Source organism: Ranitomeya imitator, chromosome 1 (assembly GCF_032444005.1).
Source record: "Ranitomeya imitator isolate aRanImi1 chromosome 1, aRanImi1.pri, whole genome shotgun sequence".
In the NCBI taxonomy this organism is placed as follows: domain Eukaryota; kingdom Metazoa; phylum Chordata; class Amphibia; order Anura; family Dendrobatidae; genus Ranitomeya; species Ranitomeya imitator.
Window position 1 is genome coordinate 56,197,560 of NC_091282.1, and position 25,168 is coordinate 56,222,727.

Below are 25,168 nucleotides of genomic sequence, written 5' to 3' on the forward strand. Positions count from 1 at the left end.
GAAGGCGGCTGCAGCCACACAGTTGATAGTATTAGTGACCTGGGAGCCATTTGGTTTAGTAGACCGGGCACAAGAACGTCACAGTGGTGGCAGGCTGTTGCACTGGGTTCCCGCAGGTAGGAGGTCACTGTTCTCCTGTCTGGTGGTCACTATTTGGGGTACAGACAGCTTTTATTTCGGGGGCAGCCTGTAGATAATTTTGGTCGCTGTCTTCTGGAGCCTGTATCTGGGGGGCAGCACGGTCTGTATTTGGGGTCACACATTACACTCGTGCTTGCAGTGCGCCACCTACAGGCGGCGGCAGTGTCGCATGCCCTTTGCTTGGTTCAGCAGCAGGGAGATTCTGCAGCAGTGCGACACTGCCGGGCTGTGCACACACCGCCGCTCCCATCATCCTCCACGCTCGGCACAGGCTGCGGCAGCTGACGGTCCCCCTCTGCAGCGGAGGCTGCGTCAGGTTGTCATGGATACATTGTCCGCCAGTCTCCGTCTCACCCCTTCCTTCCCAGCAGCCATTGCGCAGTAGTCTCTGAGTGACGTCATCGCTCCGCCTCCTCCTCCTTCTTCCCGAGTCCTCCTGCTGTGAGGCGGCTCCTGCTTCGCTCTGCCCGGGGAATCCGGAGATATCCGCCACCATGGTGAGTGCTGGCGGGGAGGCGGCCGTGTCACAGCCTGGCGGGGCCTCACCGGTGCGGGGCTACAGGAGGCTCCGGACTCCCCCCGCTCCGCCGCCATTTTATACTGGGATCAGCTGTCATAGCGGTCTGCACTGCAGCAGCTGCACGGGGAAGGAGGGACCGGGCACCGAGGTTTCCCCGGGCACCGGGCCCTGACATTGCTGTGCAGCCCTGCCCGGGTCTCCGCCACCTCACACCCGCTAGGGAGCAGAATAAGCGGCTGCAGTGGGGGCTGTGTGTCCGTCTGTCTGACCGTCCGTCTGTCCCACACACTGATGTGATGCTGCACTGCCGGGAGCCATTACTCGCCCTGTACCAGGACCCTGCTCCGTGCTGACCGGTTGTAATGGCTGTCACTGTGTGATGGCAGGAATGATCCGACTCCTCAGTGATGACATAACAGAGGGCAAGGTGCAGTACTGGTACTGAGGCGGGGTGAGGCCCTGGGACTGCCACGGGTGGGGACATCAGCCACTAGGGGACACACTATCAATTACATCACTCATCCTATAATATACCCCAGAGCTGCACTCACTATTCTGCTGGTGCAGTCACTGTGTACATACATTACATTACTGATCCTGAGTTACATCCTGTATTATACCCCAGAGCTGCACTCACTATTCTGCTGGTGCAGTCACTGTGTACATACGTTACATTACTGATCCTGAGTTACCTCCTGTATTATACCCCAGAGCTGCACTCACTATTCTGCTGGTGCAGTCACTATGTACATACATTACATTACTGATCCCGAGTTACCTCCTGTATTATACTCCAGAGCTGCACTCACTATTCTGCTGGTGCAGTCACTGTGTACATACATTACATTACTGATCCTGAGTTACCTCCTGTATTATACCCCAGAGCTGCACTCACTATTCTGCTGGTGCAGTCACTGTGTACATACATTACATTACTGATCCTGAGTTACCTCCTGTATTATACCCCAGAGCTGCACTCACTATTCTGCTGGTGCAGTCACTGTGTACATACGTTACATTACTGATCCTGAGTTACCTCCTGTATTATACTCCAGAGCTGCACTCACTATTCTGCTGGTGCAGTCACTGTGTACACACATTACATTACTGATCCTGAGTTACATCCTGTATTATACTCCAGAGCTGCACTCACTATTCTGCTGGTGCAGTCACTGTGTACATACATTACTGATCCTGAGTTACATCCTGTATTATACTCCAGAGCTGCACTCACTATTCTGCTGGTGCAGTCACTGTGTACACACATTACATTACTGATCCTGTACTGATCCTGAGTTACATCCTGTATCTGAGGTGTATCTAGGGTTTCTGGCACCCAGGGCAAGAATTCATTTTGGTGCCCCCCTCCACTAAGGACATATGGGATTTTCACACTTAGTCATGTACCCACGAGCTCCTCTCCCTAATGCTCTCAATATTCAGTGAAGAACCGAGAGAAGCAGAAGAGAAGCTCGTTGTCACAGGACCATAAGTATGAAAATCGCATACGAGTGAAGTGTCCATGTGACGACTACTGGAACCTGCAGAGCTGAATCCTGACATTGCAGCGTCTGAATTCTCACAACGCATGCACTGCACACTTTTAGGATTCTCCCTTGCCGGTGGACAGTCATGTCAGCACAAGTATGTGATTTGTATACTTCTGACCACATTCCGACTAGACTCTCTCAGTTCATTTTCATTGACTGAGGTCACACATATCTAGTCAGCATGTGACCACATTAATGTAAATCGCCAGCATGGGAGAATCCTGACAGTGTGCAGTGTGCACTGTGAGAAGTCAGAAGTCTGCAGTCACAAAGAATGACTACAGACTCATCACAAACCTGGACATCCCCTTTAATGCTCCTAACATAAATAAATACATGATAATTAGTTAGTATCACAAATAACATTTACATCCAGGTACCTTATAGATGACGTCGTCTCTGGGGTCGTTCTCCTTTTCTTTATCTTGTCCAGACCCCATGATGAGTTTTCTCATCCACAGCCATCTCTGCAGACTTCCATCTTCTCCAGTCTTTTGCAGAAAATCTCCACATGACGCCCTTAAAGATACAAGTGTCATTATAATGCTCCTGAATAAAAAAAATTGCCCCTCACTATATTGTCTGCACAAAATATGGCCCCCACACTGTCCCTCTTATGGTACATGCTCTTCACACTGACCTCTCCTTTCCATACCGGCCCCCTCTTCACACTGACCTCTCCTTTCCATACCGGCCCCCTCTTCACACTGTCCTCTCACACTGTGTCCCCCTCTATAGGGCCCAGTATTTATACTGTACTCTCTCATCATACTCCACCTCCTTGGTATACTGTCCCCTCCTGGCTGTGCCCTTACACTGTCCCCCAGATGCTACGCCACCACTACTCAGTTTCTATTCTGTGCCCACTCACTTTTCTCCCCATACTGTCTCCTCACACTATTCCCCTCCCTCCTCATATTGGGTCCTCACATCCCTCCTGTTCACCATACTGTCTCCTCATATATTTACCCCCACACTTTCTATACTGCCTGCTCACCTGACTTCCTATACTGTGACGGCACACATCCCATCACCCTCACTCCCATTTACTCTGTCCACATACATTTTTCACATCGCTACTCATACTGTGTCCACATACATTCCCCCGTTCGTTCCTCATACTATCTGCACCCATTCCCCATACTGTTTCCTCAGATAAGCCCCCATTCTCCTGTACTGTTTCCTCATATATGCCCATTATTTTCCTCTACCCCACCCCATCATTGCTCTCTTCACCACCTCCATCTTTGCCTTCTCCACCACCACGATCATTGCTTTCTCCCCCACCACCCCATAATTTCCCACTCCACCACCTCCATCATTTTCTCCCCCTCCAATATCATCAGTGTGCTTTCCACCACCACCATCCTTGTCCATTCTACCACCTCCATCATTTCTTTCCCCCTTCATTATTGCCCTTTCCACCACCTCCATGATTTCCTTCTCCCCACCATCATTGCATTCTCCCCCCCACCACCATCATTGCCCATTCCAATTTCCACCTCCATCATTGCCTCCCCCCACCACCATCATTGCCCATTCCACCACCTCCATCATTTCCTCCCCCCACCCCCATCATTACCCATTCCACCACATCCATCATTTCCTCCTCCCCCTCCATCCCAATTATTGCCCTCTTCCTGTCAGCCCCATCATTGCCCTCGCATCTCCTCCCCTTACACACACAAAACCATTTATGTCTCTGCACATTCACCCGCAGCGCTACGCATGCACGTACAAACACACACATATTGCGTACAGTATAATGGCCACACCTAGTTACTCCTACACACGCAGCTGAGCTCCATACACCTCGTACACACGTGGCTCCACTCCATACACCTTGTACACACCCAGCTCTGCTCTGTACACCTCGCACACACTGCTCCGCTCCGTGCACCTTGCACACACTCAGCTCCGCTCCGTACACCTCATAGGCACGCATCCGGCTTCCGCTCCGTACACCTCATAGGCACGCATCCGGCTTCCGCTCCGTACACCTCGCACGCATCCGGCTTCCGCTCCGTACACCTCGCACGCATCCGGCTTCCGCTCCGTACACCTCGCACGCACCCGGCTTCCGCTCCGTACACCTCGCACGCACCCGGCTTCCGCTCCGTACACCTCGCACGCACCCGGCTTCCGCTCCGTACACCTCGCACGCACCCGGCTTCCGCTCCGTACACCTCGCACGCACCCGGCTTCCGCTCCGTACACCTCGCACGCACCCGGCTTCCGCTCCGTACACCTCGCACGCACCCGGCTTCCGCTCCGTACACCTCGCACGCACCCGGCTTCCGCTCCGTACACCTCGCACGCACCCGGCTTCCGCTCCGTACACCTCGCACGCACCCGGCTTCCGCTCCGTACACCTCGCACGCACCCGGCTTCCGCTCCGTACACCTCGCACGCACCCGGCTTCCGCTCCGTACACCTCGCACGCACCCGGCTTCCGCTCCGTACACCTCGCACGCACCCGGCTTCCGCTCCGTACACCTCGCACGCACCCGGCTTCCGCTCCGTGCTGGTGCAGTCACTGTGTACATACATTACATTACTGATCCTGAGTTACATTCTGTATTATACCCCAGAGCTGCACTCGCTATTCTGCTGGTGCAGTCACTGTGTACATACAGTACACAGCATCTGTGCCTCCGCCTGGTGTTTATCCCCCTCCATGTGCCTTTGTGTGGTATTAGTGCGCCCATTTGAGATCCCACACGGTTTTCTATAGTGCCCCGTTTGTGCCAGTAAATAGATAAGATGCCCCTTGCGCTCCTCACACTGATTCCTCAGTGCACGGTGACCTCCTTAGTAATTCTTTGCTCTTGCTGTACTTGCATGTGTCAGTATAGTGATGTTATTGTGCCCCTTGCTGGGGTCGTGCTCCGGACCTCTGGTAGGTCTTGGGCCTAATTCAGCCCACTAGAGTAAATGCACCCATTAGATTCATGCTGGTCGCACCCTCCAAAAGGTTTGGCAGAAGTCTATGGTGTATGGGGGCTCCGGCCGACTGATGGGTGGGAGAGATGTTGCTTGCAGACTGCTGATTGCATTGGTTTTCCAGATGTATTGCACCGAGTGCGTTCCTGCATACGGAATAGACAACGGGGATAGACTGCAGAATGATCAGGTGAAGCTTAGTTTGACTGACAGCCATCTGATGTGTAGGGGGGTCGAGGGCGTGGGCATGTACTTGCAGTCTCCTGGACCCCTGGCTACAGCAAATGTCAGTGAATTTGTTTTGGCAATCAGATGTCTGCAGTGTAATCACGCAGCTCCTCATTATTCGCGTCACCACGTGCTCACGATCCATGTGTGTTTGTCACAAGGATCCTTTATTTTTCTGTGTTGCTCTTTTTGGATGCCCCTTTCAGAAATCGGGTGGGAGCTTTTATAGTGTGCCCTGGGCCCTTTCTGCACAGCTCCATGTGGGTGAGCCTTACATTATGGTAAAGGCTGGTGCAAGATGGGCTCCTGTGTTTCAGCAGAGATGTTGACCCTGAGGTGGTGGGGTAAGGTTTACGAGTGGACCTAATCATTTCTTAGATGGTCTGCGAAGGATCACATTGTTGTGCTCTGTTGAAATGGGTTTGGATGTGAAAAGCTAATTCTCCAGATGGGATGTACTCACTTCTGCGCCTCATCCTACGGAGGGTCAGATGGAATTCTATCTAGGGGTCCCGCTATGATTGGTGCAGGGTCTCTTGGTGAGGCAGTGTCCTCCATATTGTCTCTCTGACCGCGTGTTTGCAGAGAATCGTAGTTTCTGTTGTTTCCTGAACACTAAGTTCCATTTTGCTTCCATGACAGGTGAACTTCACCGTAGACCAGATCCGAGCGATCATGGACAAAAAGTCCAACATCAGAAACATGTCTGTGATTGCTCATGTCGACCACGGCAAATCCACCCTGACTGACTCTTTGGTGTGTAAAGCCGGCATCATCGCTTCTGCCCGCGCTGGAGAAACGCGTTTCACAGACACACGTAAAGACGAACAAGAACGCTGCATCACCATTAAGTCTACGTAAGTTCTTCAAGACCGGCCGGCCCAGCCCTTCTTTTTATTGCCCCAGTTTTTCCAACAGACCTGATTAGAAATCTTCTCTTGTATCGTGTTTACAGCTCCTCCGCTGTTGTGTGTCACCATGGTTGCTGTTGTGTGTCACCATGGTTGCTGTTGTGTGTCACCATGGTTGCTGTTGTGTGTCACCATGGTTGCTGTGTAGAAACGAAAAAATGTGTAGTCTGATGCTGTAGGCTTGTGTAACTTTATTTACTTTATCCTTTTGATAACCTCCAGACTAGAATGGGGGTCACAGGGTAACTGGGGGAGCGGCACAACAGGGGAACACAGGGTGACTGTCGGAGTGGCAGATCGGGGGGGGGGGGGGGGGGCAGGGTTGACTGTCGGATCGGCAGAACAAGGGGCACGGGTTGACTGTCGGAACGGCAGAACAAGGGGCACGGGGTGACTGTCGGAGCGGCAGAACAAGGGGCACGGGGTGACGGAACGGCAGAACAAGGGGTGACTGTCGGAGCGGCAGAACAAGGGGCACGGGGTGACTGTCGGAGCGGCAGAACAAGGGGCATGGGGTGACTGTCGGAGCGGCAGAACAAGGGGCATGGGGTGACTGTCGGAGCGGCAGAACAAGGGGCACGGGGTGACTGTCGGAACGGCAGAACAAGGGTTGACTGTCGGATCGGCAGAACAGGGGGCCCGGGGTGACTGTCGGAGCGTCAGAACAAGGGGCACGGGGTGACTGTCGGAGCGGCAGAACAAGGGGCACGGGGTGACTGTCGGAATGGCAGAACAAGGGGTGACTGTCGGAGCGGCATAACAGGGGGGCACGGGGTGACTAAGTAACACATGACTGTCTAAAAGGTAATTCCTATCTAAGTAAAGTATGGTATATCTCAGGCCACACATTTATGCTCCATTATTCTTGGGGTAGATGGGGATTCTAGAGTTCAGGCTCCCAACAATCATTTTGTGATTGCATTTCCAATCCCTTTAACCTAACTGCATGTGGTTGGGTTGTAGTCTGTAACCATAGTGACACATAGAGCTGCTTAGAAGCTGTGTGCACAACATGCTGCTGCGCAGATTTCCATCTTTTATTACTCACTTCCTGGGTATGTGTATGCATTATTTCATGTGGCCGTGTCCCCGGCTGTAGTCAGATACTGGGGGCAGCGGGGTGAGTGGGGAGTTCCTCAGACAGGTTGCTCATGCACCATATGAAACATTTACGTCTCCTTTTTTTTTTTCTTTTTGGAGTTGCTATTTAAGCATTTCCTTTCTGTATTGTAGAAGTTTCCTGTTGCGCTGGGTTATTAGTTCCCACACGTTTCAGCATAGCGCAGTTAGGCCACGTTCACATTTGCGTTGCGTTGGGCGCAACCGCGGCGACGCATGCGTCATGTGCCCCTATATTTAACATGGGGGGCGCATGGACATGCGTTGCACTTGCGTTTTGTGACGCATGTGTCACTGCAGCGCATGCGTCAGGGAGCAGAGGACGCTGCATGATGCAGTTTTTTCTGCGCCAAAAACCATGAAAAAGTGAACGCATGCGTCACAAAACGCTGCGTTGTGCATGCGTTTACATTTGCGTTGTGCGTTGCGTCGCCGACGCAGCACCGCACAACGCAAATGTGAACGTAGCCTAAAGTAGATGGAGGACTTCTCTCCTCTGGGGGTCTCTGCGGAGGAGCTGCTGAGTCAGGAGGGCTTTGCTTCACCCTCCCCTCGGCTGCAGGATTAGGTTTCTCCATCACATGGATACATTTCGCTCTTGTGACTTTATTTTTGTTGCTGCCCTGTGCCAAGGCGATAAGCTGAGGGTATTTTTAGACTCTTCCTTCATTTACAGAACAAATTTCATAATCGGGGGGCTCGTGTGTCCGATATCAGACGGAATAGCTAATCCTACACTGCCCTGCCCGTCCTGGGCCAACCCGTTCTGCCAGGGACACTTTTACTAATCCCCGTGCCCAGAAATCTCTGTGCTCTCAGGACTGCAGAAATCCTGAATCCTACCAGCTCTGGAGGCAGAGGACCTTCAGATGTAAAAGTAATCTTCAATTCTGAGCTTGTTTAAGGGGCTTTTCCCATCTTCAAAAATTGGTATTGCCAGATAGTACTTGTGAAAACAAGCAATTTTGCAATTTGCTGCTTATTAAAATTTGCAGCCGTTCTTGAGAAATTAACAACTAGTTGCCTTGGAGACCGACCACCACTGCTTGACAGCAAAATCTTGTGTAGGGCTTACAAGCTAGCCAGGATGGTGGGTGCATGCTGTTATTGTGCTGAAGCTATGCTGCAAATAGGGGGATAACCGCAAGCTCCCGCGATCCTGGCCAGCGTGAAAACACTGCTGATAGGTGCAACAGAAAAGCGCTTGTGAGCACTACACAGATTCTGTCTAGCAGCGATGGTCGGTCTCCAAGACAACAAGAAATAAATAAGTCTAAATATCTCAAGAACAGCTGCAAAGTTTAATAAGCAGTTAATTACAATATTGCTTATTTTTTACAAGAACTACCTGAAAATATTCATCAATGGAAATGTGTAATAACCGTTTAAGGTGCCCAAACATCCTGAATAGCTCGTGTCTGACCATCTGCTGTCTTCCTGATGCTTCCCAAAGCTTTGATTAGCTTTTATGTGTAAAGAGTAAGATGCTGTTGGACATCTCTGGCAAGTTTTTCTTTTTTGTAGTTCTACCCGTTATTTACTCTACATAATCTGACAGGGAAGAGTCGCCCCCATACTCATCACATTTGGACAGTACATGAGCGGGGGACTGGCAAACATTACTGTCTCTTCGGAAGCTTTCTACATTTTCCAGATTTATCCCGTTACATCCTTACATTGTGCCCTGTACACTTCATTCTTTGTGCCAACACCGCTTTTCTGTGCCCTTTTGGCTGAATAAATAATATGGAGAACAGAGGTCCAGCGTCTGAGTGCTGGTTATCTCCGTGTTCTGCCCTCCCCCTGTGATTTCTGCCCCACGCGCTCACACCGTGGATGCCACTCTCATCAGGCTCTTGTGTTTTCTCTGTAGGGCGATCTCCATGTACTACGAACTATCAGACAACGACTTGGCTTTTATCAAGCAGTGCAAGGATGGCTCTGGTTTCCTTATAAACCTCATCGATTCCCCCGGGCACGTGGACTTTTCATCAGAAGTGACGGCCGCACTCCGTGTTACAGACGGCGCTCTTGTGGTCGTGGACTGTGTATCAGGTAAGGAGACGTGCTGCTCGGCTGACGCTGCTCAAGACTCTCCTCAAGGAGCCCGTATCTCTCCTTCACTGCACTTGGGGCCACGGCACCCTTTGTCCGAGGCACCTATTGATCATACACTTGACACCTTTCTTGTGGACAGCCACAATCTCCTGTCCTTGTCATTTATTCCAACCAGCCCACCATGTTCTTATTACTTGCTGCACTCGGATCACATTCACATCAATAGAAACTGATCTTTACCACTTGAGAACGATGTTGGCTCGGTGTATGGAGCTGTGCTGTCCCGACTCCACACGCTGTTTACATCTGGCCACTGCCGGACCTGCAAGCCAACATCTGACCCCACCGATCTGATGTCAATTACCTATTTTATGGATGGGTTACCACTATCTGAGTAGTGAACACCCCCTTTTAAGTCACGATTTCAGCCCCCTAGGATTATTTGAACTCATTTTTGGTAATTTACTGTATGAAAAGGACGGCTAATAGCTAATCCTAGATCATCTGTTGCCATAAAGGGGCTGTCTGCCTGCCAGCCAAGTGCTCAATATGTAAGGTGTATGGGCAGTGCCGCTGTAGGGTTGCCTGCTAATCGAAATTGCTGGAAAACCCTTCTCTTAATTATTCATTTATTTTTTTTTGGCCCGTCATGTGTTAGTGTTTAACACTTGTGATTTCCACTTTTGCTGTGCACAAGGTGAGACCACAATCTCAATCCGAGCGCGCGCCATCCTTTTTCGTAGAGTCGCAAGCTTTCTTGATTTGAGTTCTCGCAGATCCTTTTACTTTTTTACTGTGGACGTTCCTTGTGTGTTATCCTCCATGTTTGTTGTGCCTCCTCTGTTTTTAGGTGTTTGCGTTCAGACTGAAACTGTTTTGCGACAAGCCATTGCTGAACGGATCAAACCAGTTCTCATGATGAACAAAATGGACCGAGCGCTGCTGGAGCTGCAGCTGGAACCCGAGGAATTGTATCTGACCTTCCAGAGGATAGTGGAGAACGTCAACGTCATCATCTCTACGTATGGGGAGGGAGAATCCGGCCCCATGGGCAACATCATGGTGAGGAGACCTGAAAGGTGACCTCCAGCTTCGATCTCCTCTGTGGGGTTCTGTATCTGCCAGCAGGAGAGTGCAGCTTACACCGCAGCCGCCTCTATAACTCCCCATCTTACTTTCCTATCTATAGATCGATCCGGTGATCGGCACGGTCGGCTTTGGCTCTGGTCTGCACGGTTGGGCCTTCACCCTCAAGCAGTTTGCAGAAATGTACGTCGCCAAATTTGCCGCCAAAGGCGAGAAGGCCCAGCTCCCTCCAGCAGAGAGAGCAAAGAAAGTGGAAGACATGATGAAGAAATTATGGGGAGACAAGTATGTAACGGTATAAAGACCTCCAGGGGTAATTGGGGGCTGTCCATAAACACATCCCATAGAAACCAGCAGGGGGCAGTGGAGAAGTTGCCTCTCTGCGGCTAGGAGCATAAAGCGAGCGGTCATAGACTGCACCCAGCTGACTGCGGACACTTCCTTTAATCTTTTGTTTTCAGGTATTTTGATCCCGCATGCGGAAAATTCAGCAAAACTGCAAGCAATGCTGAGGGAAAGAAGCTGCCGCGCACCTTCAGCCAGCTCATCCTGGACCCCATCTTCAAGGTACCGTATGTCTGCTTGGCATGTACTGCACTACGTTGTGTGCTGCACCTCCTGGCCACCATGTCACTCACTGCCATTTACCCTCCAGATATTTGACGCCATCATGAACTTTAAGAAAGAGGAGACTGCCAAATTAGTTGAAAAACTGGACATCAAGCTGGACGCTGAGGACCGAGATAAGGAAGGAAAACAGCTTCTCAAGGTAAATGTCCGCCTCCACTGACAGACTATGGTCCGGACCCTCCCATTAAATACGTATGACCACCTCTGAACACCATAAAGTACTGATTGAGTTACAGCCTGTAATATGGCCCTGAGCTGCACCATTCTGATGGCTCCAGAGCAGAACTCTCACAGCATCCCTTTCTGGCTCTATACTGTCACAAGTTTCATTGCTATACAAGTGAAATTGTCTGATGTATGGAAAGTATTAGCTGACCCAAGGTGGTGACGTATCCACATGCTTATTACCTGTCGCTTTTCTGCTGGCTGTATTATAGAGAGTGCAGCTCTGAAGTATAATAAACCAGGCAACTCAGAATGTAATGTATGTACACAGTGACTGCACCAGCAGAATAGTGAGTGCAGCTCTGGGGTATAATATAGGATGTAACTCTGGATCAGTACAGGATCAGTAATGTAATGTATGTACACAGTGACTGCACCAGCAGAATAGTGAGTGTAGCTCTGGAGTATAATACAGGATGTAACTCAGAATCAGTAATGTATGTACACAGTGACTGCACCAGCAGAATAGTGAGTGCAGCTCTGGGGTATAATACAGGATGTAACTCAGAATCAGTAATGTGATGTATGTACACAGTGACTGCACCAGCAGAATAGTGAGTGCAGCTCTGGGGTATAATACAGGATGTAACTCAGGATCAATACAATTTAAAGAGCACCTGATTTTATACGCCTAAACCACAGGCACCATGAATCAGTTCCTGGCTGCACAATTGCAAAATGTACTTTTTCGGCTGTTTTCTCCTAGCAGAGGTGGGAGAAGACTGATCTATATGTATACTTTCTCTGAAACGTTGGAGTTTTTCAGATGAAAAAATATACCTGACTTCAAGTGTTCAGTCAAGATCTGATTCATGCTGCCTGTGGTTTGGGCAGTGTGAAACCGAGGACAGGTTACCTGTTAGTTTCTTAGGAGAAGAATTTGCGTCTTTTTTCGTGACCTCTATGAATGGAGCAGACTGCAGTGATGGCCGGTGCGGGCGGCGCTGTTAACTCTGATCGGATTACAGTTTGCAGTTTTGGGATATTTTTTTTTTTTCCCCACAGTTTTGTGTGGTCATAATTACCATTATTACCATCGTTACCATTAGGGGCAGATGTAAAATGTTTGCATTGGAGCTGTGTCCACAATACGGTCACCTTAGAGATCTAATCTGTGTGTTGTTACTTCAATAACCAACCTCTGTCCGTGTTTTTAGCCATTCATTTAGGATTATCCACACAAACCAGAGTATCTATGGCCGGGAATTATTTTGGGATGTCCAATTTTCTTTTATATTTTTTCTCCCCTCACCTAGGAAGACAACAGTAATAAGTCTTAGTGACAGGCAGGAAGCCATTTTATTTCAGGCTCTGTTACCCCCGAGACCGCGGATGGGAAATGTAAGCAGACGTCGCCCTGGTATTCGGCAGCACAAAGGTGTGACCATATTCGACTTATAGGGGTGCAGCGGTGTAATAGGGGGTCATATTCTCACCGGACACCATAGATAAACTATCTTATCACCCCTGCCCCGTCATTAAAGGGTTGCTCCGGTGCCAGTCACTTCCACATTGGGAGGTGAGGGGCACTGATGACGTCTTCTCGATATGCTGGAAGGAATTGTGCGATAGAATCGGGCGCGCACATAATTCTTGGCTCCCACCTTTTTGAAGGGGCGTCATCAGCGTTGCCTACCTCTCAATGTGGAGGGGAGATATCCTTTAATCGACAATCCTGAAAGATGGCTGCCAGACACCCCTGGTCCTACTACTGTACCCCCTTCATTTGATAATCAGATGCAAAAATCCGAGATTGTGACCTGGTGTAATGGTGAGGATACGGCCCCCCAAGGACCCTTTTTTTAATTATTTTTTTTCTTCTCTCCCCCATTAACTGGAGAAAACTAAAGGCATTTTGTAATATACATCTGTTACATAAACGCCTTCACATGTCACTTGTCTGCCGCCATCACTAACACTTGCTGAATTTTATTTTATTTTTTTTATCCTCTTTCTCTATTTGCTCTTGTCTTTCTGTGGACACTGACGACTATTCACGCTGACTACTTTCCTCTTTGGTTATGACCTTCTGATTTCTGGCACTAACGTATTGCTGCTTTCCTGTGCTGCAGGCAGTGATGAGGCGCTGGCTGCCGGCCGGAGAAGCCTTGTTACAGATGATCACCATCCACCTACCCTCCCCGGTCACGGCACAGAGATACCGGTGTGAGCTACTGTACGAGGGGCCGCCTGATGATGAGGTTGCTCTGGGTAAGAATGTCCACTGTGGCGGGGGCGTGGCCTGAACGTCCATGTGAGCGGACGTGTGACAGAGCGCTCCCGCTGCTAACGCACAATTTATCCTTATAAGCCGCAGCTGAGCGGCGATTCAAGGCGCTTACCGGCTGCAGGAAAGTCCCGGGAGTGCGGCGGTGAATAGAGGCGGCCTCGAGGTCAACAAATATGACCAGGAGGAGGCAAAGAGATGCAGGAGCCGGCGAGGCTGGGATCAGCCAAGATGGCGCCGACGCCAGAGAGAAGGCGGAGAAGGACAACGCGGCATGCCAGAAGAGAATGTCGGCGGCGGCAAAGCTCCAGCAGTTTGCTAGAGTGGAGGCCGCAGGGAACACAGGAAAAGCAGAGGAGGATGCCGGAGCAGACACAGACACAGAAGGAGAGGAGGAAAGCCCAGCAGAGGAGCAGGAGGTACAACAGGGGAGCAGGGATGGTGACATGGCGGTGGTAGTAGGGGGATCTGAAGATAAGGAGTCAGGAGCAGAGCCCACCCTTAGAGATGTCTTTGCACTGGTATCATCATGCAAACAATCCCTCACCCAGCAGCTACAGGAGGTCAAGGGGGATACAGCCCAGATAAATGCAGCCCTGCAGAAGATTGACAAACGTGTGGGGGCTGTGGAGGAAAGAGTGAGCACGGCAGAAGACCATATAGTGCAGCTGCAGAAAGCGGAGAGGAAGTTTACTCAGGCAATATCGGAGCTGGCTGCAAAAAATGAGGATCTGGAGAACAGGTCCAGAAGAAATAACATTCGTATAGTGGGTGTCCCTGAAAAAATTGAGGGGAGGAATCCCACGGAGTATATTGAAAGCTGGCTCCTTGAGACCTTTGGTGATGCAGCACTGACAAAAGTATTTGCGGTAGAAAGAGCCCACAGGGTCCCACCGAAACCACCTGTCCCTGGAGCAAATCCCCGTACCATGCTTGCCAAAATCCTAAACTACAGAGACAGAGACATTATCCTGAGGAAAGCTAGAGACATGACGGATCTGACAATTGGAGGTCAAAGAGTTGCTATTTACCCTGACTATTCCGCCCTGGTACAGAAACAACGGATGATGTTCACGGGTATCAAGAGACGGCTGAGAGAACTGGGAGTGCAATACTCCATGATGTTTCCGGCACGACTGAGAGTGGTAGCGCTGGATAAGATTCATTTTTTCCAGACGCCGGAGGACGCTACCCAGTGGATAGATCTTAATGCTAAAAAGCTTAAAGGGAAAGGAGATTGAAAATGTGGGGTGGGTTAGTCGGGAGGTATTTTAATTCTTTCAAAAAGGGGAAAAAGAGATGGACTGACAGTACACTGGTAATTGAAATGTGAAGGTTGGAGGGTGGAGCTGGGTATTATTCAGGGAATGTACTGGGTGTGCTGATGCGGCGGAGAAGTACGAGGGAGGAAGGGTGTGCAGCGTACTAAAAGTTTATTTAGTTTCTTGCAGTTGTAATTTAATACAGGTTGAATTATATTGTTCTTCTAAGAATTGCGCCGAATTCTGTTATAAACGGTAGCGGGAGGCGGAAGGAGAAGGTTACGTTAACAAGAGTGTTCGCAATGGGTGATGGTGCCCCACTCTTGATAAGAGGCAGAATGTATAGTATTGGGGGGTGTGGGGGAGGGGGGGTAGGGGTAAGGGTGGGGAGGGAAGTTAGACAGCTCAGAACCGGGAGTATTGACATAACTAAGGATGATGAGTCACATAATAGGGGACCGCTTTAAGATATTGAGCTGGAATGTGAGAGGTCTGGCGGATAAGTCTAGGAGAGCTGCGAGCTTGCAGTATGCGAAGGATCAACGGGCTTCTATGATATGCTTGCTAGAGACGCACTTGATACAGGAGAAAGTGGATGTACTGAATAGACGTTGGATACAGAAAGGGTATCATTCTACCTTTTCGACGTACTCAAGAGGTGTGTCAGTGTTGGTGCCGGTGGGAGTGCAGTATGAAGAGGTGAAAGTATGTGTGGATGCTGAGGGTCAGTATGTGGTGATACAATGTATATTGTATGGAGTGAGATTGTGTGTGGCGGCAATGTATATTCCACCTCCATATTCAAGTAAGAAGATCAGGGAGGTGTTGGAGAGGGTGCAACGATGGGAACCACTACCACTCTTAATTATTGGGGATTTGAACAATATCTGTGATGACTTTTGGGATAAAAATAAGAACACCCAGAACAGGTCGGAGGGGCACACTACAACATTTGGTACCTATGTGCGTGAAATAGGCATGATTGATCTATGGAGAGTTAGACATGTTGGGGAGAGAGGGTACTCGTGCTACTCGCCGGCTCATGCTACGCTATCCAGAATTGATATGGCGCTGGGTAACCGCCTGTTGGACACAATGGTGGGAGAGGTGCGTTATCTGCCGAGGGCCCTTTCGGATCACAGTCCAATTGAGGTGGAGGTTAGGTTGTTGGGGACACGGACCGCAAGTGGGAGAGAATGGAAGATCCATCCTAACTGGTTACAGAGTATTGATTTGGACGGTATAGGGAAGGAGGTGACGGAATTCTTTGCTTTAAATGATGGGAGTACAGATGCTCTAACTGTTTGGGATGCAATGAAAGCGTACCTGAGAGGGTTACTATTTAGAGACATTAGTAGGTGTAAGAGGAAGACGAGGGAAGCGGAGAGAGTGGCGTTGGAGGAGCTGAAAGCCGCAGAGGACGAGATGGTAGTGCTGGGGACTTCTGAGGCAGAGAAAAGGTTGAGAACAGCGCAAAATTGTATGGAAAAGATTCTGCTGGGAAAAGCTGAAAGGAAGCGGGAGTTTCAGAGGGTGGCTTATTTTCAGGAGGGAGAAACAGTGGGACACATGCTATCGGTGGTAGCCGCGGCTCAGCGTGGTACCTCGTATGTACATTCGTTGGTTTCAGATGGGGGGAGCAGGGTATCTGAAACACCTGAAATTATAAAGGTCTTTGCGGACTTTTACGCGGACTTATATTCCTCCAGGGTCAATGAGTCAGCCGGAGATACGGAGACTTTCCTTGAGAGTCTGGGTCTTCCGAAATTGAGTGAGGAGGATGGGGTGAGCCTCGATGCCCCTATCACCGAGGAGGAACTGAGTCGGGCGCTGAAGTCTATGGCTAATGGGAAGGCACCTGGGGTTGATGGGTTACCAGCCGAAATCTATAAAAGTTTGGAGGAAGTGCTGATTCCCAGATTAAAGTTAGTACTGGAGGAGGCTGGATGCCAAGGGTATCTCCCAGCATCTATGAGGGAGGCTATTATAGTGGTTATTCCGAAGGAGGATAAGGATCTGGGGAAGCCTGAGTCGTATCGACCAATCTCTCTGTTAACCATCGATGTCAAACTCTTGGCCAAGGTGTTAGCTACCCGTTTGTCCAGCGTCATTGCTAGCCTTGTACATCCGGATCAGTCTGGTTTTATGCCTGACAGGTCTACAGCGGTTAATCTGCGGAGGCTGCATATGAACCTACAGCTGAAGTCTGACAACTGTGGCCGAAGGGTTATTGCATCCTTGGATGCCCATAAGGCGTTTGACAGTGTGGAGTGGGGATATCTCTGGCGGGTGTTGAAGTGTATGGGTATTGGTCCGCAATTTGTGGCATGGACTCAACTGTTATATTCACTACCAACAGCTAGAATTAGAGTGAATGGGGAACTTTCTGAGCCTATAAAGTTGGCCAGAGGTACGAGGCAGGGTTGCCCACTGTCGCCCCTTCTGTTTGCCTTAGCTGTGGAGCCACTGGCCGCTAAGATCCGACAATCGGATGAGGTTCCTGGGTTCAGATATGGGAGTGTTGAGGAGAAGATCGCGTTATATGCAGATGACATTTTACTGTTCCTGGCGGACCCGGATGAAGCCTTGAATGGGGCTATCGAGATCGTTGGGAAATTTGGAGACTTATCGGGATTGAGGATAAACTGGGATAAATCGGTCCTCTTCGAGGTGGATGGGGTGGAGGAGAGCAGAAGTGAGCCATTGGGAGAGGGGCGGCTTAAGGTGGCATCCCTTTTCAAATACCTGGGAATATGGATCTCGATGCCAGTTACAGAGTTTTTGTATAGGAATTTGACTCCTCTCATGGGCGCCCTTAAAGCAAAAGTGGATGCGTGGAATAAATTACACCTATCGGTGGTGGGTAGGGTTAATCTCATTAAAATGGTTCTGATGCCCAAATTACTTTACGTCCTACATAATGCGCCAGTTTGGATTCCACGTGGGAAATTCCGGCAGATTAATGCTCTTTTTAGAAGCCTGATATGGGGGAGGCGGTACCCACGTATCCGCCTGGAGACGCTTCAGCGACCCAAGGAAGATGGAGGATTGGCTTTACCCAATCCTGAGTTATATTTTCTTGCAGCCCAGAGCCAGCATTTGAAGGGCTGGGCGCGGGGAGCGTCTACCAGTGCGGTACAACACTTGATGGAGAGGGTGACAAACCGAAGACCGGTGGCGCAGTGTCTGGAGGATGGCTCCTTGGGAATATTGGGGAAATTATACCCAACTATGTTTTTGATACATAAATTATGGACCAGACTGCGACATATTCGGGGGGTTACGGGGCTGACTAAATTTACACCGATATGGCTTAATAATAATTTGGTTGAGTTTGCGGCTCTTGGAGTGCTGGTGGAGTGGCAGGCCAAAGGAATCCACTTGGTGGCTCAGATAATTCAACAACAAGGATTAAAGTCCTTTTCGCAGCTGCAGGGAGAGTTTGGATTGAGACCGACTGGGGAGTATCAATATGCTCAGATGAAACATGCCTTTAAAGCGCAAAACAAGGGCGGTGGTATTGAGATCCAGGAGGACATAGTTCTGGAATACGTATGTGGGGAAGGGTCCACAAGGGGAGTCATTACCACCCTTTATAAGGACCTTCTACATGCATATTTACTAGACTTCCCTCTAAAAGCGAGAGCGAAATGGGAAAGAGATTTAGGCCCAATGGAGGATGAAACCTGGGAGTCGGTGTTGGAGTGGGTTCCACGAGTGTCACTGAGCGAGCCGTATAGACTATCGCATTTGTACATCTTGCACAGAGTCTATAAATCACCGGAAGTGTTGCACAGAGCGGGGTTGCGTGCGGACTCTGAATGCCCGAGATGTAAGAATGGGAATGCAGGAATATACCACATGATGTGGACATGTCCAAGACTGGTTGCTTTCTGGTTGGTGGTAATGAGCCGTGTGGAAGGGGCGTATAAATGCAGAGTGCCGAGAGATCCGATAGTGTGTATACTGGGACATGTAGAGGAAATTAGAGTGGATAACACCTGGAAGATAGCAATAGCTAGGCTATTATATATGGCAAGGAAGGTAATAGCAAGGAACTGGATCAAGGATGAGCCACCTACAAGGGGTGAATTCCTGAAATATGTTAAACATGGTCTCAATTTGGAAAGGGGGGTATACAAAAGACGTGGGAAAATAGAAACGTTTGATAAAATGTGGTCTCCGTGGCTCGAGCTGGGATAGTAGGTATGGGAAATGGGAGGATGAGGGCCTCTGAAAGGAAGAGAGTGCTAAAGAACAAGCGGACATAAGTGATTCAAATGGCTCAAAGAGCCATCAATACTGGTAACAAAGTATAACTGGGTATGAGCTGTCAGGGGAGGGGGAGGTTTGGGTTTTGTTGGGATTGTTGGGGGTTTGGAAAATGTAAAAATTTTGTAATATACTGGAAAATGCATAAATTGTATTGTTCATATTCGCTTTCAATAAAAATCTATTTAATAAAAAAAAAAAAAAAGAATGTCCACTGTGGCCTCTGCTAAAAAAAAAAAAAAAAAGTGGGGATTGTCCACCCCCTCTGTAAATTTTATTTAAAAATGGACATCTCTAAATCTCCTACATCTAGTATCTAAGAAAATATTTGCTCTCTGTATAGGTGTGAAAAACTGTGACCCCAAGGGTCCCCTGGTGATGTACATCTCTAAGATGGTTCCCACCTCCGATAAGGGGCGATTCTACGCCTTTGGTCGTGTCTTTTCTGGAATTGTGTCAACCGGTCAGAAAGTGCGAATTATGGGTCCTAACTACACTCCAGGAAAGAAGGAAGATCTCTACTTGAAGCCTATTCAGAGGTAAGCGCTCCTCTGCCTTGTCCCAATTACTTCATACGGTGACTTTCTAAGCTCTTGGGTCTCCTCCTGTCCCACCATGCAGGACCATCCTTATGATGGGGCGATATGTCGAGCCAATTGAGGATGTTCCTTGCGGCAACATAGTCGGCCTAGTAGGAGTTGACCAGTTCCTGGTGAAGACGGGAACAATCACCACCTTCGAGCATGCCCACAACATGAGGGTGATGAAATTCAGCGTTAGTCCCGTCGTACGTGTTGCTGTAGAAGCAAAGAATCCTGCCGACCTCCCGAAACTGGTGGAAGGCTTGAAACGTCTGGCCAAGTCTGATCCTATGGTTCAGGTAAGAGGAGAGCATCAAGACTAGGACCCATTTCTATATTTGTAGCTTTTACAGAGGGATAAATTGTTCCAAAAAAAATTGGGAAAGATGCTTCATCTCATAAACATGCTTTTTTTTTTTTTTTAAATCTTTCGGCTAATACATTCTCTCGGTTTTCTAGAATATTTGACGATGTAGTTCCATCACAAACTGCGGTTTGTTTTTTCTTTGTTTTCAGTGTATAATTGAAGAATCTGGAGAACACATCATTGCAGGGGCCGGGGAATTACATTTAGAAATCTGCCTTAAAGACCTTGAAGAAGATCATGCATGTATCCCCATCAAGGTAAGATGCCAGTCGTTGCCTCAGACACATGGAAAGTTTGGTCTGATCCTTGGTTTTAAGGTGTACATGTAAATGTCCTACTACAAGAGTCTGTGTATTCATACAACATTAAAGGGTTATTTCCAGCTACACAGATAAATGTTGATGGGTAGTTATCGTAAGAGCAAGCGCCTTTGCAATTTACTGCCGATTAAAATTTGTAGCCGTTCTTGAGATATTAATAGTTTTCTGTTTAACAGCAGTGGACGGTCTCCAAGGCAACGAGCTGTAAACAAAATAAAAGTATTATCTCAGGAATGGCTGAACACTTTAATAATCAGTAAATTGCAAAATGGCTTGTATTTCCAAGCACTATCTGACAATACCCATTTATAAAACTGGGGAAAAATCCTCTTACTCCTCTGTTTTGGACAGTTCCTCACAATAGAATGGTTCCTATCCAATTGCAGGATTTCTGACGGTTAGGACACTCCATAATCTGATTTGATTTTTGGGTGGAACTCGAACAAATGTTCAATGCCCCTGTAGTGCCACGAGAGAATAAAATAAGTATTGCAGAGTACTTCTTAAAATTAATGGAAGGATGTGCTGGCTTCTCAATGTGGTTGACTGAGGAAAAAGTCATTGCTGACCTTTTTCTTTCAGAAATCGGACCCAGTTGTATCATACAGGGAGACTGTCGGTGAGGAGTCCGACCAACTCTGCTTGTCCAAATCCCCCAACAAGCACAATCGTCTGTACATGAAGGCCCGACCTTTCCCCGACGGCCTGGCTGAAGACATCGACAAGGGAGATGTCAGTTCCAGGCAGGAGTTGAAGCAGCGCGCCAGATACCTGGCAGAAAAGTACGAGTGGGATGTGGCCGAGGCCAGAAAGATTTGGTGTTTCGGTCCCGATGGAACCGGACCCAACATGTTAGTTGACATCACAAAAGGTGTCCAGTACCTGAATGAGATCAAGGACAGCGTTGTGGCCGGATTCCAGTGGGCCACAAAGGAGGTTTGTGCCATTCACTTGTGACAGGTGACCATGATGACTATCCCAGGTTTGGCGTTCTCCTGCCTTCTCCACCACAGCTTGATGTTTTACCTTGCCATAGTGTCGATCTTCAATGAGGATAGGTGCAGGATACATGTGCACTAAAACTTTACATGTTGTGCCCCTTCTGATAAATCTAAGTGTGTTTTTTTTTTTTTTTTTTTTTTTTCCTCCTTTCAATATTTCCGTTTAGGGAGTTCTATGTGAGGAGAACATGAGAGGTGCCAGGTTTGACATTCACGATGTCACGCTGCATGCCGACGCAATTCATCGTGGTGGTGGCCAGATCATCCCCACTGCTAGGAGGGTGCTGTACGCTGCTGCCCTGACAGCCCAACCCAGGCTCATGGAGCCCATCTACCTGGTGGAGATTCAGGTGGGTCTCAGATAATCAAGCCTTCAGTCGGGTCTTATTTTTCCAACTGATATGTTTTAGGAAGTTTTAAGTGTTAACGAGTATTTTATATGCCACCTTTTTTTATTTGCACAGTGCCCAGAGCAGGTGGTTGGTGGCATCTACGGCGTACTCAACAGGAAACGAGGACACGTCTTTGAGGAGGCTCAGGTGGCTGGAACACCCATGTTTGTCGTGAAGGCTTATCTCCCCGTCAATGAATCCTTCGGTGAGTTCTTCCATAGCTAGACTTTCATTTCAGATGTTTCGCATAGAACTTTTATTGTCAAGGCCAAACAGGGAGTAGATATACTCCTTCACCGATATAGTGGTATAGGGCAGTGATGGTGAACCTTTTAAGAGACAGAGTGCCCAAACTGCAACCCAAAATCCTCTTATTTATGGCAAACTGCCTACACTGCAATTTTAACCTGAATACTGAGGTTTTAGTTAAGAGAAAACACTTACAGAGAGCAGCCACAGACAGGAGCAGGGGTACCAGACTGCCGACATAAAGGAATATGCCCCCACATACTGGTATATGCGCCCTCATCCTTGTATATGCTGCACAGCATCCTTGTATATGTGCCCCATTCTGCCTGCACAGTTGATGTTCACCGCATAGAAAAAAAAAACACAAAACTTCCTTCCTCCCCTGAGCCACGTTGTCTTCTGAAGCCCGGCTGCTGACCTCAGCGTCTAAGCGACAGGTGCACAAGACAGTCACGTGTACGCCGACACCAGATGCTGGCCTCTAATAACCAGAAGTGTCTATTGGGGCGCACGGAGCTGACCAGTTTGTGCACTGCAATACGTTCAGCTGGATGTGTCTCCGAGGACGCAGATCCAGCTGAACTAGCGGCTGGTGTCACGTGCCCACAGGAAGGCCTCGGCACTGGTATAGGACCTACAAATGCACAAGCCACCATTCTCAGAAGGTGAACATTGTTTTCTAAAAGCTTGATCCCACTGAAAGGTGCTAAAAATATAATGAAGGCTTTCATTATATTTTCATTTTTAGCACCTTTTGTTGGGATTAAAGGGAATCTGTCACCCCCCCAAATTCGTATATGTGCTGTGGCCACTGGCATCAGGGGCTTATCTACAGCATTCTGTAATGCATTCTGTAATGCTGTAGATAAGCCCCTTATGTATCCTGAAAGATGAGAAATAAAGGTTATATTATACTCACCAAGGGGCGGTCCGGGTCCGATAGGAGGCGCTGGACCGGACCGCAACGCCCATCTTCATACGATGACGTCCTCTTTTTGTCTTCCTGCTGCGGCGCAGGCGAAACATGAGAAATAAAGGTTATATTATACTCACCCAGGGGCGGACCTGGTGCAGTCCGGGTCCGATGGGCGTCGCGGTTCTATCTTCATACGATGACGTCCTCTTCTTCACGCTGCGGCTCCGGCGCAGGCGTACTTTGTCTGCCCTGTTGAGGGCAGAGCAAAGTACTGCAGTGAGCAGGCGCTGGAAAAGGTCAGAGAGGCCCGGCGTGTGCGCACTAGGTGAGTATAATATAACCTTTATTTCTCATCTTTCAGGTTACATCGGGGGGCTTATCTACAGCATTACAGAATGCTGTAGATAAGCCCCTGATGCCGGTGGCCGCAGCACATATACGATTTTGGGGGTGACAGACGCCCTTTTAAGCTTTTAGAAAACCAGGGTCACCTTTTTCAGTTTAAAGTGGGGGCTCATGTATAATAGCTGGATAGTAGAGATTTAGAACCTGATTAGTCAGAGCAATTTTGACAGAATTCTGGTGTAAATTGCTTAGAAAGGCACAACGTTTTCACACTGGTCTTTCCCAGCTTTGCCAAACTGTGAGGGTAACGCTACAGCTTATCTGACTAGGGTGAGCTGTGGTGGTCTCTATGCCGGGGATAGGAGTAAGATTTCTGGTGAGGCACACAGTTTCATCACTGCTCATCAGACACACCAAATTTACTAAGGTTTTAATGAATCACGAGTGACTGAATCCTACAAGCTCCTTCATCAAGACCAGGAATATTACCGATCTGGATGAATCGAGCCCTATATGAAATATGTTGGATGTTCTGAATAGTTGTGCAGACAGAACATGTGGCTGTAGGGCCAGATTTCCAGCCAGTGCCATTATGGAGTATAAGAAGGAACGTCGGCCCTGCTGATTATTCCATCACTGATGTTTTTTTTTTTTTGCCTCCTCTTGTAGGTTTCACTGCGGACCTCAGATCCAACACTGGAGGTCAGGCCTTCCCACAGTGCGTATTTGACCACTGGCAGATCCTGCCCGGAGATCCATTTGATACCACTACTCGCCCATCCCAAGTGGTGGCAGAAACCCGGAAACGTAAAGGTTTGAAGGAAGGAGTCCCAGCCCTGGATAACTTCTTGGACAAATTGTAAACCTCATCTTTAAATATAATCTGACCCACATTTCTGATGAAACCAAAACCGCTTACAACCACTTATGACAAAGACGCCATTTCTCTCAGCTGATTTGAACACCATGCACATTGATCATCCCCCCCCCCCTTCCCTCAACAGAAAAGTAAAAAGACACTAAAAAAGGAAAAAAATAAAAATATGTAAATGTGTATTGTCACTTGTTTTCTGTGTACGGTTGCTGCTCACTATGCATGCATTTAGACAAAACCACGTGTAGTGAGTAGGGGTAGTTGTTCTGTAAAGCGATTTTCCTTTGAGCCTAATCTGGGCTCGTCCCCGATTAGCGAGGTTTCAAAGTTCTGGAAGTCATAGTCTGAGTACAGTCCTGGTGTGGGTCTTCTGACCCAAGCTTCACAGTCTCATAGATGTAGAGTTGGATCCCAAGACTGAACATTACTGTCACGATATGGTATGAAATATTATCATATAAGTAGTTTCTCTTGCTAGCAAGCTGTGGGCTAAGCCCCCCTTCTTGGAGTGATGCTGCAACAGTTTGTAGCTTCAAATTCCTGACTTTCAACTCCCAAATCCCCCATCACCCCTCGCCAAAGGTATTTACGACCGGCATTTCCTGCCGTGTAAGCTCTAACTGGACTAGAAACTTCTAGAAATTCATGAAAGTTCTTTTGTTTTTGTAAGATATTATGCAAACCGTTTACGTTACGAACACGAAAATATATATTCTTAATCTCACTCTGTGGACCTACCCATCCCTCGAAACACGGGCTTCTAACTCCATCTGGTAAAGAAGTAGGGATTTCTCTGTAAATATGTATCCCAGATAGGACATATTTGATCTCATTAGAATGCTCACATTAATCCGAGATGAATGATGGGTTTGTTATGACTATGACATGTTTTGTAGCGGAGTTACTGAAATTAGATATAGATTAGGATAAAATGAGTTAACTGAAGAGGTA

At 48.5% G+C, this 25,168-nt stretch overlaps 1 protein-coding gene across 1 annotated transcript; it reads left to right on the top strand.

The window, feature by feature from the left end:
- Nucleotides 1–335: 335 nt before the first annotated feature.
- Nucleotides 336–24,397, top strand: LOC138661954 (elongation factor 2-like). The gene is made up of 15 exons (XM_069746988.1): nt 336–638; nt 6,025–6,239; nt 9,286–9,467; nt 10,321–10,532; nt 10,660–10,841; nt 11,018–11,123; nt 11,212–11,325; nt 13,484–13,622; nt 19,516–19,711; nt 19,794–20,052; nt 20,270–20,377; nt 21,023–21,376; nt 21,609–21,791; nt 21,906–22,038; nt 24,013–24,397. Exons 1-15 carry the CDS (start codon nt 636–638, stop codon nt 24,204–24,206), a joined length of 2,580 nt encoding a protein of 859 aa, XP_069603089.1. The 5' UTR covers nt 336–635; the 3' UTR covers nt 24,207–24,397.
- Nucleotides 24,398–25,168: the final 771 nt, after the last annotated feature.

Bases quoted from the DNA above. Each gene is read 5' to 3' on its own strand.
- LOC138661954 (XM_069746988.1), top strand. The intron at 10,533-10,659 runs GTGAGGAGACCT...TCCTATCTATAG, and splicing joins GCCCCATGGGCAACATCATG to ATCGATCCGGTGATCGGCAC. The intron at 10,842-11,017 runs GTATGTAACGGT...TTTTGTTTTCAG, and splicing joins AAGAAATTATGGGGAGACAA to GTATTTTGATCCCGCATGCG.